At 39.8% G+C, this 12,538-nt stretch overlaps 3 protein-coding genes across 4 annotated transcripts in view; all 3 read right to left on the bottom strand.

Annotated features, from left to right (window-relative positions):
* Positions 1–12,538, bottom strand: part of LOC116309268 (class I histocompatibility antigen, F10 alpha chain-like) — a 263,890-nt gene that overhangs the window by 96,544 nt on the left and 154,808 nt on the right. The gene's annotated exons all lie outside the window — the stretch shown is intronic.
* The window catches only part of LOC116330502 (major histocompatibility complex class I-related gene protein-like), a 135,483-nt gene that overhangs the window by 20,619 nt on the left and 102,326 nt on the right, over positions 1–12,538 (bottom strand). Inside the window, exon 1 of one of the 2 annotated variants that reach the window (XM_031752851.2) lies at positions 9,163–9,393. The exons of the other annotated variant lie outside the window; for it this stretch is intronic. Within the exon in view, the coding sequence (XP_031608711.2) occupies positions 9,163–9,226 (64 nt within the window). The 5' untranslated portion in view covers positions 9,227–9,393. Of the gene's footprint in view, positions 1–9,162; positions 9,394–12,538 lie in introns of those variants that run through there. 2 annotated transcript variants of the gene reach the window in all.
* Positions 1–12,538, bottom strand: part of LOC120432707 (class I histocompatibility antigen, F10 alpha chain-like) — a 181,761-nt gene that overhangs the window by 114,998 nt on the left and 54,225 nt on the right. The gene's annotated exons all lie outside the window — the stretch shown is intronic.

Genomic DNA, 12,538 nt, shown 5'->3' with positions numbered 1-12,538 from the left:
CGATCCGTACCGGAAACCCGATCGGTACCCCGCATGCGTGAAAGGTGGCTACTTCCGGTCGAAGCGTTTTACGATAGTTACGGGTCAGAGTATCTGTTAAGATGTTAAGAATAATAAGTATCTCTTAAAATGTTTCCGATACTGAAACATTTAATATAATGTAGACAACAACAAAAAAATAAAAAGCTAGTGGCGGATCAGGACTCCCCGATCCTTACTGCGCATGTGCAAAGTCGGACCGTACAAATCGGGTCTACCCGATCAGTACCGCGCTTGTGCAGGGGTTTTCTTCTTCTGCTGTTCGTTTAATGGCAGTTTACTCCCCAGTGTTCGAGGATACTGCCACCTGCTGACCGAGTGAATGAACCCTATTGTAAACTGAGTTAGCGTCATTACAAACGTGTGTTAATTTTGATTTATTGATAGTCGAGTGTCTTTATGCTTGTCTGTGTGGCGAGGATTGTTGGAATAGTGATGATGGTGTCCGCTATCACTGACAATTGTCAGTAAACACTTCATCTGGCTGCTGAATCTTCACGTGACATATTACAAAGTCTGTATTATTAACTCTGTAATTAGGCGCCATTCTTCTTATTTTACGGCGCTGTTGTTCAATCAGGGAACGCTCTCTGTTGAGGAGAAAACCATGAATTTGTTTGTATACGGATTATCCATAGTTTAAATGTCCCGGTAGTCGAAAAGGAGGCAGAGCTGTTGAGAAATGCTAGGAGCTAACTGGGCGCTAACCGTATCATTCAAATATATTGAATGTCGCAATGCTGGCAAAGAAAGGAAGTGACGTAAGATTTGCGCATGCGGGGTACCGATCGGGTTTCCGCTACGGATCGGGTAGCGACACCATCCTTCAAATTCGGGGAAAAGGAGGACGATTTGTCGGCTGCATTCGGAGGAGTCCACGAATTTGGACAGCCTTCGGCGCGTCACTGTGACGTAATCGGTCTACAAATGCGGCCTCAGGAGGATGCAGCCCATGAATTTGGACACAGCCACTCACTCACTCACTCACCCCCTCCCTCCTGGCTCACAGCTCCTTCTTCTTCTTCTCGGTTGACAACCAATGTTATAGGCGCATTACGCCCCTGGCTCACAGCTCAGTGGACATTTAGATGAGAAAATATATTTTTGACACATTTAAGGAAAATACTAATAAAATAAAAATAAACAAAATAAATGTTCCCTTTAGAAATTTTTTTTTTGCTCTTTTTTACTCTATAAAATATTTGTTTTCTTTTAGAAACTCTCTGGTCAACTGACTCAGTGAATCAAATGACTCAAAAAACCCGATTCACTTTGGTGAGTGACTCATTAAAACTTGATTCAGTAAAAAGAATCAAATTTACCATCACTACATAGCTGAAGCCGCTTTTAAGGCAGATATGAGCTCAGCAAATCTGACCCACCTAACTAGACTTAAATATGAGTTTAACTCAATTTTGACTCAGAAAATGGAGTTTTCCTTATTTCAGGCTAGGCAAAAATACTTCGAAGATGGATATAAACCTGGCAGATTGCTTGCAAGATATATTAAACAGAAAGAAACTAGAGCACGGGATGGCACTTTGGTGTCAAAACCCACTGAAGTGAATGAGGCCTTTAGAGATTTCTATATGAAACTCTACTCCTCAGAAGTACAAGCAAGCTCACAGGAAATTAACAGTTCCCCCCCTCAACTTCCCAACTTTCTCCAAGACACAACTGGACTTGCTGGACGCCCCAATTTCAAAGGAAGATATTTTAAGGGTAATCAAAAACCTCCCAACTGAAAAGGCCCCTGGTTGAATTTTACAGGAACTTTGCGGAGGTCATCTCCCCTTTACTCCTGCACTCAAAAAAATGAAATTGGGTGGTTGTTACATGTACAAGATTCAAACGTGTAATTTTAACTAAATAATTTCATGTTTCTATGGTGAACATAATTAAATCATGTAGCATCTGCATGAAATTCAGCAACTTAATTTGTTCTTGTTGAAATGACATGATACAATCTAGTAAGAGTGGTTCGTTGCCTGGACTCACGACATTCACAAGATCACATTAGATGTCAAACTGCAGGAAAATCGTTGGAGTTTTAAGAGGCAGACAACTACACTCACACCACGTGTATGCTATCGCTATTTATTGTGGTTTAACCTGTTAAGGACAAAAATGTACAGAGAAGTCTGCATCAAGCATTGTAATCATACCTTTCATAGTTTTGGTAAGCCTGGACTGACAGCTTGGTTGGTTTGATGGTAAGTGCTGTTGCCTCACCGCAAGAAGGGCCTGGGTTCAAATCCACAATCTGGCTCGTTTGCAGTGTGTGTAGAGTTGGGTTAATTGGTGATTCTAAATTATCCATGAATGTAAGTGCAAATGGCTGTTTGTCTCTATGAAATCATCAACCCCCATTGCTTAATGTAACTCCGTATACATTAAGCAAGACTAGCAGTAATTGCCTTGATTAACAAAGTAGTTGTTCAAACAACAAGATTTACTTTTATTTTCCTAAAGTTTTGAACTTGTGTTGAATGAATTAAAACAAATTTCACTTTACATACATAAATAACATCAAGTCAATGTAAGTATACTACGTTGATCCAACGTAATCTGATTACATTAAACCATCAAATGCCAAATGTGTTGGTTTGCCATGGTCAAAAATTGGTTATTGTACTTGGTTAAATCATGTGGAAAAAGGTGCCATGATTAAATTGTGTTCATTCAACAACAGATTTTTTTGAGTGTGCAAATGTTTGATGAAGCCCTGGATAAGGGCAGCCTGCCACCAACATTGTCAGAGGCACTTATTTCCCTTGTCTTAAAGGGAAAAAAAGACGGACTTGACTGTAAGAGTTACAGACCAATAAGCTTGATCAACTGCAATTGCAGAATTTTAGCCAATGTACTAGCAACCAGATTAGCTAAGGTCATGACTTACCTAATAAACTCCGACCAAATCGGTTTTATTCGGACTCGCAACTCTGCCAATAACATTAGATGCCTAATTGATATTATGTGGGCAATCCAGAATAAATCACCTACGTTGGACTCTTCTCCACCTGTAGCCCTCTCCCTAGATGCAGAGAAAGCATTCGACAGTGGAAATTGGCGTTTTATACTTTGTGTAATGGAAGCATTTGGCTTTGGCCCAAAATTCATAAGGTGGGTCAAACTTCTCTACAACAATCCAAGAGCATCAATACTAATGAATCGTGTTATATCACAGTCCTTCGACGTCCACAGAGGCACAAGACAGGGCTGCCCATTGAGTCTTCTGCTTTTTGCTCTAGCTTTGGAGCCTCTGGCAGTGACAATACGTAGAGACCCTGATTTTCCAGGTATCCAGGTTCTCAGTAATAATCATAAATTGTTGCTCTATGCTGATGATGCTCTAGTCCTGATATCGCAGCCAGAACGCTCTCTACCTGCTGTCTTAAGAATTATTAACTGGTTCTCTAGTATATCAGGATATAAAGTAAATTGGTCAAAGTCCAAAGCGCTCCCTCTGACAACCTCCTGTCCCAAAACCCTGTTCTAGCCAGGGGATTTAAGCTGGCCTCAGACTGGTATTAAACACTTGAGCCTTATACCCCCCGTTATCTAACATAGTTCAGGCTAATTTTGAACCTCTTTTGGACAAGTTCAGAACCAACACAATTAGATGGACCCCTCTGTTTCTCAACCTTTAGGGCAAGTTAGCATCATTAAAATGAACTGTGCTCCAAAATTTTATTACTTACTGTAAACATTCCCGCTACAGATCCCATGAAAATATTTTAATCTATTTGACAGGTTATGCAACCAATTCATAAGGAATAATAGATGTCCTAGAATAAAGCTTAAAAAGCTACAGCAACCAGTGGAGTTGGGTGGGCTGGGGGTCCCTCCAGAACGAGCCCACCCCCCATGGTTTAGTCTTGAGAGTACTTTGTGCTCACCACTCCCTCCGATGCATATTTTAACTACCAAGCTCTCACCAGATATACAAACCCACCCACCAATTCTACAATTCAATTTCAGTTCTTAAATTCAGTTTTTGGGGTCATACAATCAGGTCCTTTGTGAAAGCCGCGGAGTAATCGAGCGCCGGTTAATGGAGCTAAGTTGTACCTGTGGACCCGGTGTTACTGAGCAGACCTACAGCATCTTGAGCTGGAGCGGGGTACAGATTAAGTATTCAGAAGTTATTTGTCATGTCAAATGACTGGCAGATAAACTCTCAGGTTGGTAATAAAATGTATTACCTGTAGAAGAAAAAGTGTCATGTTAACAAATAATAGCCTAACAGTAACTGTTACGCTTATTGTAGCTGTTAGCCAAAAACACTAATTTCACTTAGTTTGCCCTGGGTTCAGTTTTGACAAACAAATATCATCGACTGTTTCTAGTAGAATTCCAAAGTTGTCATCTTGTACCCTGTCAGAGCCCTGTATGCTTGCAGAGACCCCTACAGTAGGGAAACATGCAAAAGAATGTCCAAACCTTTGTATTTGAGCTTTATTTATGTCTTACACAGCATCCCAACTCTTTAGCTAACTTAATAACTTTAGCTAAAGTGAATAGTTAGTCTAATTCATTAGTGCAGCATTACTAGATCACCTGTGTTTGAAATAATATGATATACGACTATCACTGAAACAGCAAATTTTGTGAAAAAAACCCAACACTTCTCATTCTCTGAACATTTGGTCACAGCTGTAGATTACATTATCAGTGCTTGTTCACTCTTGTCAATAATTACATTTCTAAATTCTCTGTGTGCAGTTGTAGGTAAACAATATCTAATATTTTATCTAAATAAATGCTTTGTCTTTGAAAAGGTGAAGAGCCTGAGGCCGGTGACAGTCCAGTTCTACTCCAAGTATATCCTTACAGCGGCTCACAGGACAAGGCGACATTCCTGTCCTGCCAGAAGAGAAGAGAAACTTCAGAGTCTTCGTGCAGTTCACCCACACCTGTCATATTCCGCATTGTGCTCATGCAGTTTTCTACCCAACAGTTACAGCATGTCTGACTGCCTGTTCAGCAAATGCAAAAAACATATGATGAGTTCAAGCATGTGATGGCTTTCAATTATGGTCTTTGTCCTCACAAGTTTGGCTGGGTGATCATGTTTAGAAGCATGATCAGCCAGCCAAACATCTGGATGATTATCTGGAATAAACAAAAAACTAAAGACATGTGTTACTTCATCTTTTATCTTTAGTATTATTATTCTTATTTGACAATTTTCATTGTTAGGCATTAGGTTCACTGCCACTGAAATCCTTAAGAGTTTTAGTAGTCCTTGCCAACTTCTTTCCCTCCTCCATGTTACTGTGCCAGCTTGTCAACATCTATTAAGAATTGGGAGTGCAACAGAAAGTAAGGAAATAGGCTACTTGGCGGGGCCTGGTGCCTGTCGCTCGGTCAGGCCTCTTCCGGGGCAAAGGGGGCCCTCGGGCCTCCGGCCTCGGGGCCTGCAACTCGGTTCACTCTGGCACAGCTGGCTGCTGGCAGAGCCGGCGGGTACGCCAGTGCAGCCCCCTCTGGCTTCTGCTCCGTGGCTACTGGGTGACCCCCTCGTCTGGGGATCTCCTCAGCCCTTCCCAGGAAGGTGGCACGGATGCCCCTCCGGTGGTACTCCTTGGGCTCTCACACTCTGGGGCCTCTGGATGTCTGGAGCCTGGATCTCCTCCATGCCTGCTTCATGCCCTGGGGACGGGGCTATGGGCCTCCACACCCTCTAGCAGACCGTTACATGGAGAAACTTTTTGTATACAAGTGCGTTGATCCACACAGGTGTGCACACGGGTGTTCACTGTTCGTAGACATAAACTACACCTTTCTTAGCTGGTACTTCAAAGCACATTGTGCGCTGTCTGTCCTGCGTGCTGCACAACAACTTTCAATATTTAGTATTTACTGCTGTTCACACTTAGCTAGTTTAACGTGATGGTGTTGTGTTTAGTATGTTGCTTTGTTTTTTGGGGGGGGTTTTTTTGCTTGTCTTCTCCTTTTTCTCTCAACAGGTGATCCAGGAGTTTTTTTTTTTTTTCCTTTCTCTTTGTCTTTGTAAGTGCCCTTTCTCACTGTCCCTTTTCCCTTCTGTTTTTCTTTTCCTTCCTCTCTTTCTTTCTCCTTTCCTATCCCCCAGTCATGTCTGTCCCATCTGTAACAACTAAAAATAAAATAAATAATAATAACAAAGTTTGATCAAATGGACCAATACGGCAATGCCATGATGATCCATTTGGCAAAATAAATCCATTTGGTATCCTTGTTGGTCTTCAGACAACAATTCTGATGGCTAAAGAACCAAATGGGACAGACAAAAAAAAAAAAAAAAGAAAGTAAGGAAATCCAAAGTACCATTAAAACCAGGAGAGGTTCTTATATTTCAGAAGAAGGGATTATTATTAAGAATTCAAAAGAAATTATCTCAATGCCATACGTGATTTAGGAACCCTAGAGAGCACTTTGCAAAATAACATATTTTGCACACTTATAGTTTCACATTCTGATGGGCCAAGCTACGACTTTCAAGGATGGTGATGTAGGTACAGAGCAGGTGAGAGTGTGGTCAAGTAAATGTCTTTTTCAAAACTAGATGAAGGCACAAGGGGGTCAATGGCAAGGTGTAGAGATTCAGAGATTCACCATCTTCAGTCTTCAGTGGACGTTCCATTTCTGGCACAAAAATACCTGTAAAAGTTTGTAGATTTAGGAGGTGTTTTGGTGACCTGACAACCTCTGCCTGTCAAACATAACTATGTATGTTTAAAAAAAAAAAACTGTAATTAATCATACACTCAGTAATCCAAGAATTATTAATAATTATTATGGTAGTTAAACACAGTGAGAGTCATATATCATATCACTTCAAAAAGAGGTGAACCAGTAATGCTGCACTAATGAATTACAATAACTATTCACTTTAGGTAAAGTTATTAAGTTAGCGGTAGTGAAACTGAAAGCATTCAGGAGCTAAATTTAAAGAAGGATGGAATACAATTTAAAGTTAAATTAATTCATTTTCAAAATATAAAATTCAATTTCATTTTAGTGACGATCATTTTCAAACTTTCAAATTAGGTTCATTCAAATTCAGTTTTAGAAACTTTTATTCAAGTTGAGCAATTCAGATTCAATCTGAGCAATTCAAATTTGAATTTAACTTATTCAAGTTCAGTTTCTGATGGCGCAAAGTTCTGCCCACAAACAGTGGTACAGTGACTGTAGAAGAAACATGCATCGAGAGTCAACCTGCAGGAGGAGACAATGGAATAATGAAGCTTGCACAGCCTCAGAGCAGGGCAGGAACACAGAGAGTGATTCAGAGAGAATGATTTTGAGCAAACCCAGGACTGTGGGAAAATGTCACAAGAGAGATATGTAGAAAAGATACTTGAGGGATTTCGAAAGTAAGACTGTAAACCAAGATCAATTCCTTGTGAACAAAAGTTGAACTACAATGATGATGCTGAGACCTTGAAGAATGTCAGGACAGAGAGGCAGTATGTAGCCCTATAGGGCTAAATATATTTACTTGACCTCTTGCACACTACCAGATTTGAGTTTCATTGTAAATAAGCCATCACAGCACTTGAAAGAATCAACTGTACAACAATTGTACTACAGGAAAAGTGTCAAAGATCTGAGAGTGCAAGCTCAGAATGACCTTGATTGGGCTGCAGATGTAACTGATAGGAGGAGTACTACAGGTTACTCCACTCATGGTGAACGAAGAAGCAGCCAGCTGTTGCCTTATCAACTTGTAAGGCAGAGTACATAGCTCTGGCAGCAACAACACAAGAATGTTTGTATTTGACACAACTGTTGCATGTATGAGCATCAAAAGGGACCACCAAAGATTTTTGAGGACAATCAAGGAACTATAACATTGACAAAGAATCCTGTTAACAGACAGAGGTGTGAGCATATTGATATCAAGTGTCATTTTGTAAGGTCAACAGTCAATACTGGCAATTTGATCTTGGAGTACTGTTCGACAAGTCTGATGGTGGCTGATGTTATCACACAGCCAGCAGCAAAAGGGAAGCTACTGAAGTTTGAAAAATGTATATTTTGAGTGTAAACATATAGTAAGGACAAATATTGTTTCTTTGAGTGTATGTGAGGCTGACAAAGTGGGTGCGTGTGGGGGTGTTAAATTCTTTAATATCTATACATATAATGCTCTCATTGGTCATTTGTCAAGATTTTATTTTATAAAAAACACTTTCTGTTATGTTGCTGAGAATACGCGAGAGTTTTAAGGTCACGTTTTGGTGAAAATTCCAGGACAGCTGATGCCCCACGTATTTTTCTCCGTCAATATAATAAATATCATGCAGATTCTGCTGGACAACACGTCCCTGCTACGAAGCACACCCGACATTGACGTTATATATCACAGACAGGTTTCCACAAAATTATTGCCTCATGCTTGAGGGTGAAGAAACTTTTTTTTTCTCTTTTTTTAGCATACCGAAACACCGATCACCTCCAGGAACTATTCGAAGGTTACACGAACCAGGTGACAAACCCCATTCCGAAACCCTGACGCGACTTGAGAGGGAGGGCTCTAAACTGGGAGCGGCTGCTGCTCGTGTTGACAGACTTTATTTTCAAAAGGACAAACGCAGCTTTTAATAACCTTTTTAAAGCCCCCCCCCACACACACACACACAAAAGAAAATTACAAATCAACTACTGATTATTAACGACAAACGCCTTTTAGGTAACGCGTTGAGTTTTTTAAGGTTTATACGAGGAATTCCTAGAACTAAACGTCAAGTGTTAAATTAAATTTTTTTATACATATATGTATATATATCTTCGAATAATTCCTGGAGGTGCGTTTCGGTACGCTAAAAAAAAGAAAAGAGAAAAAAAGCGTTTCTTCACCCTCAGTGAGCATGAAGCAATAATTTTGTGTAAAACCTATCTGTGATCTATAAAATCAATGTCGAGTGTGCTTGGTAGCAGGGACATGTCGTCTAGCACAATTACATTATATATATCTATATATATATATATAGATATATATATATATATACATACATACACATATATATAGCGAGAGAGAGAGAGATCGGATGTACACATTGTATACAATATGTAGCCTGCATTGAAAATGGTTTTTTAAAAACATTTGACTGACATCTATATTTAACTCACCTCCCACTGTCCGGTTTACTTCCAGGAGATCCAGGAGAAAAAGAAAAATATAAAGTCTCATCATGGCACCTTTGTTAAACTATCTCTTCCGACCTGCTCTTACAGCTGAACTAGTAATCTGCCCCGGTGTGACGACACACTTGTTGATAAATGTATATATTTCTTCCCTCGTCGATGTGGGCTACAGGACGGCTTGAAGTAGCCACGCACCACCTGGCCTACAATCACCTACAGCAGGTCATTAGTTCATTTCTGTTTCTGACATTTAATTGCCTAACCAAATCTCTTAAATTAACTGGCTCCTCCCCTACCTTGCCTGTGCGCTTGTAGAATAGGGTGGAAGAAGCTGCACAAATAAAAGTGAAAAAAAGGGTGGAGCTGCTGAAAAGCTAATCCAGAAACAAAAGCTAGAAATAAATGCCGGAAAATGTGTCAAATTAACTGTCACCGTCAACAGTAGTACCTCGCAGTAACAAGAGTGTATGGGCTCAAAATGTGGTCATAAATATTTTGTACTTGTAAATCAGGATTTGTATGTGTAAAAAGAATTTGTGTGTGTGTAAAAAAGAATTTGTGTGTGTGTAAAAAAGATTTGTATGTGTAAAAAAGATTTGTGTGTGCGTAAAAAAGATTTGTATGTGCGTAAAAAAGATTTGTGTGTGGACTTAGCCACAAAAAAACCCCCCTGCAAGTTACAAGTACGAATTTTGACCCTATTTTTCTTCCTTTCATCTGATTGGTCAATGTCATGTCAATCACAAATGTAACAATCCAATCAGAGAACAGATGGGTTTGGCTGTCGGAGGGGCGCTTTTTTTTTTAACTGCAGGTCTTTGAAGGGAATAAATGCCCTTTTACATGCCAACCCATCGTTTTCCTTCATCACCAGGAAGGAAAACAGTCTGTGGTCGTCTGAGTTTGGTGATTTTTGTGTCACAGGTCTACCTGTTTAATACAGGGACTTCCACAGCCTTTTCAACAGCGCTGCGGACCGCGGGGGGGGGCAGTGTTTTGGAAATGACAGTCTTCATTACAAAGCTTTCTTCGTTATGAATTAGCATACATGTTTTTATTGAACAATTGAAGAACTAGCAAAAAAAAACAGAAACTCTTGTAGAGGACATAAAGTCAGAGATAGAAACGACAAGGAGCAGGTGCATCTAGTACAGGTAGCGCTGCTGCAAAAACCCACAGAGCTCAGCAGCAAGCGCAACAAATTCTGGATCCTTGGCTTTTAGTTAGCATTAGCAGCACATCCTGCGTCCTATGTGAAAGTGCATGCTGCGCACTGTGACTCACAGCAATGGTCCCGGGTCAGCCCTGACTTTGTGTTAAACTAATCCTAAAGTAATAATGGTATTTCTAACCACTGATATACCACAACTTTATCCTTTCAACAGCTGCTGAAAGTTAGGGGACCTAGCTGCTATCGGATATTTATATAGAGATCCTCCAGCTTCCAACTGTATTACCCTTCAAGGACCTGCAGTTCAAAAAGTGCCCTCCGACAGCCAAACCCATCTGTTCTCTGATTGGATTGTTACATTTGTGATTGACATGACATTGACCAATCAGATGAAAGGAAGAAAAATAGGGTCAAAATTCATACTTGTAACTTGCAGGGGTTCTTTTTACACATACAAATCTTTTTTACACACACACAAATTCTTTTTACACATACAAATCCCGATTTACAAGTACAAAACTGATTTACAAGTACAAAATATTTATGACCACATTTTGAGCCCATACAAGAGGTCGCTGTGAAGTACGGCACAGCTGGACTGGCCATTGGGCATACCGGGCATTCGCCTGCTGGGCCGATTTTTGTTTGTTTGTTTGTTTGTTTTTTTGTAACAGTATAAAAAATGAAAAGTAGTGGATTGGCCAATTGGTCGACTCTGGGCCAGGCCAATTACAGCTGAGGAGGTCGAACTTTAAAGTTTTGTATTGAGGTGAAAAAGAACGCGATTTGTCCCATACTTCAGCTAGAATTAAAGAAAAAGACACAAAGCTGGAGTTATTCTGTGTCTTTACGCTGCGCTGCTGCCTCTTCTTCTCGCGCTAAACAACAGCAGCATGTTTAACCTTGATCACCTGTTGTTAGAATTTATTTAATATTAATTTCTAGTATCAGCTGAGGTTTGCTGGAGCCACAGCTGTAAAAAATGCTGGTCATGATATCGGTTTATATATCTGGTGAGAGGGAAACATGAAGATGAAACCAGTACTCGATACAGTTATAGATCCAGAGGGCAGATTCTTAATCATTAAACTATCTATACTTGATAAAAAGCTAGGTATTGTAAGTGTATATGGTCCAAATGTTGATGATCCCTCATTCTTTCACGGTTTTTTCAGTGCACTCTCTGAACACTTAGATGGCACACTTGTTCTTGGAGGCGACCTCAACCTTGGACTAAATGAAGAAATGGATAGGCTCAATACAGCAGGAACTCAGCGTAATTGGCAGTCCACAAATATAATCAAACAGTATATGAGCGACTTTAGTCTTTGCGATGCATGGCGCTCCCTTCACCCCACCAGTAAGGAATATACTTTTTTCTCACATGTTCATCACTCCTACTCTCGTCTGGATTATTTTTTGGTCAGCAGCTAACTGCTGAGCGACATTTCAGACACTGAGATTCACCCTATAGCTGTCAGCGATCATGCTCCTGTATCTTTAGCACTAATGCACAAGAATAATACTACGCCAAGTAAAACTGGAGATTTAATACATCACTGCTTAAAGATGAAGACTTTATTAAATATTTTTAAAAAGAGTGGACTTCATATTTAGACTTTAATGACACTCCCGGAACATCAGCTTCTGTTCTATGGGAAGCAGGGAAAGCTGTGATGAGAGGTAAAATAATTTATTTCTCATCACATAAAAAGAAAGAAGAAAAAAAAAATATTCAGGAATTAGAAAAAAACATCAAATCACTAGAAGAAGCCTACGCGTCCCACCAAGATCAGGAAACATTGAACAAAATACGCAAAACAAAACTAGAATTAAATGAGATAATTGATTAAAAAAAAATAATTCTTAGTACAAAGACTACGCTTACAAAATTATGAACATAGTAATAAATCCGGTCAATTTCTAGCAAACCAGCTAAAAATAAATAAAGAAAAAACAACTATATGTGCTGTTCAAGATTCATCTGGGAACACAATATATGAACCGAAACAAATAAACAACATTTTCAGGGATTTCTATAAAACGTTGTATTCACCACAAATAAACCCATCTAAAAAGGAAATTGATCAGTTTTAGACAACATAACTCTCCCAAAATTATTAGACTCTCAAGCAATGGCACTAGATTCGCCACTGACATCAGGTGAACTCCAGGAAGCCCTGATAAGTA

This window comes from Oreochromis aureus, linkage group 22, assembly GCF_013358895.1.
Source record: "Oreochromis aureus strain Israel breed Guangdong linkage group 22, ZZ_aureus, whole genome shotgun sequence".
Taxonomy (NCBI): Eukaryota; Metazoa; Chordata; class Actinopteri; order Cichliformes; family Cichlidae; genus Oreochromis; species Oreochromis aureus.
The sequence above is the reverse complement of the archived record's forward strand: the minus strand, read 5'-3'. Positions and strand labels throughout refer to the sequence as shown.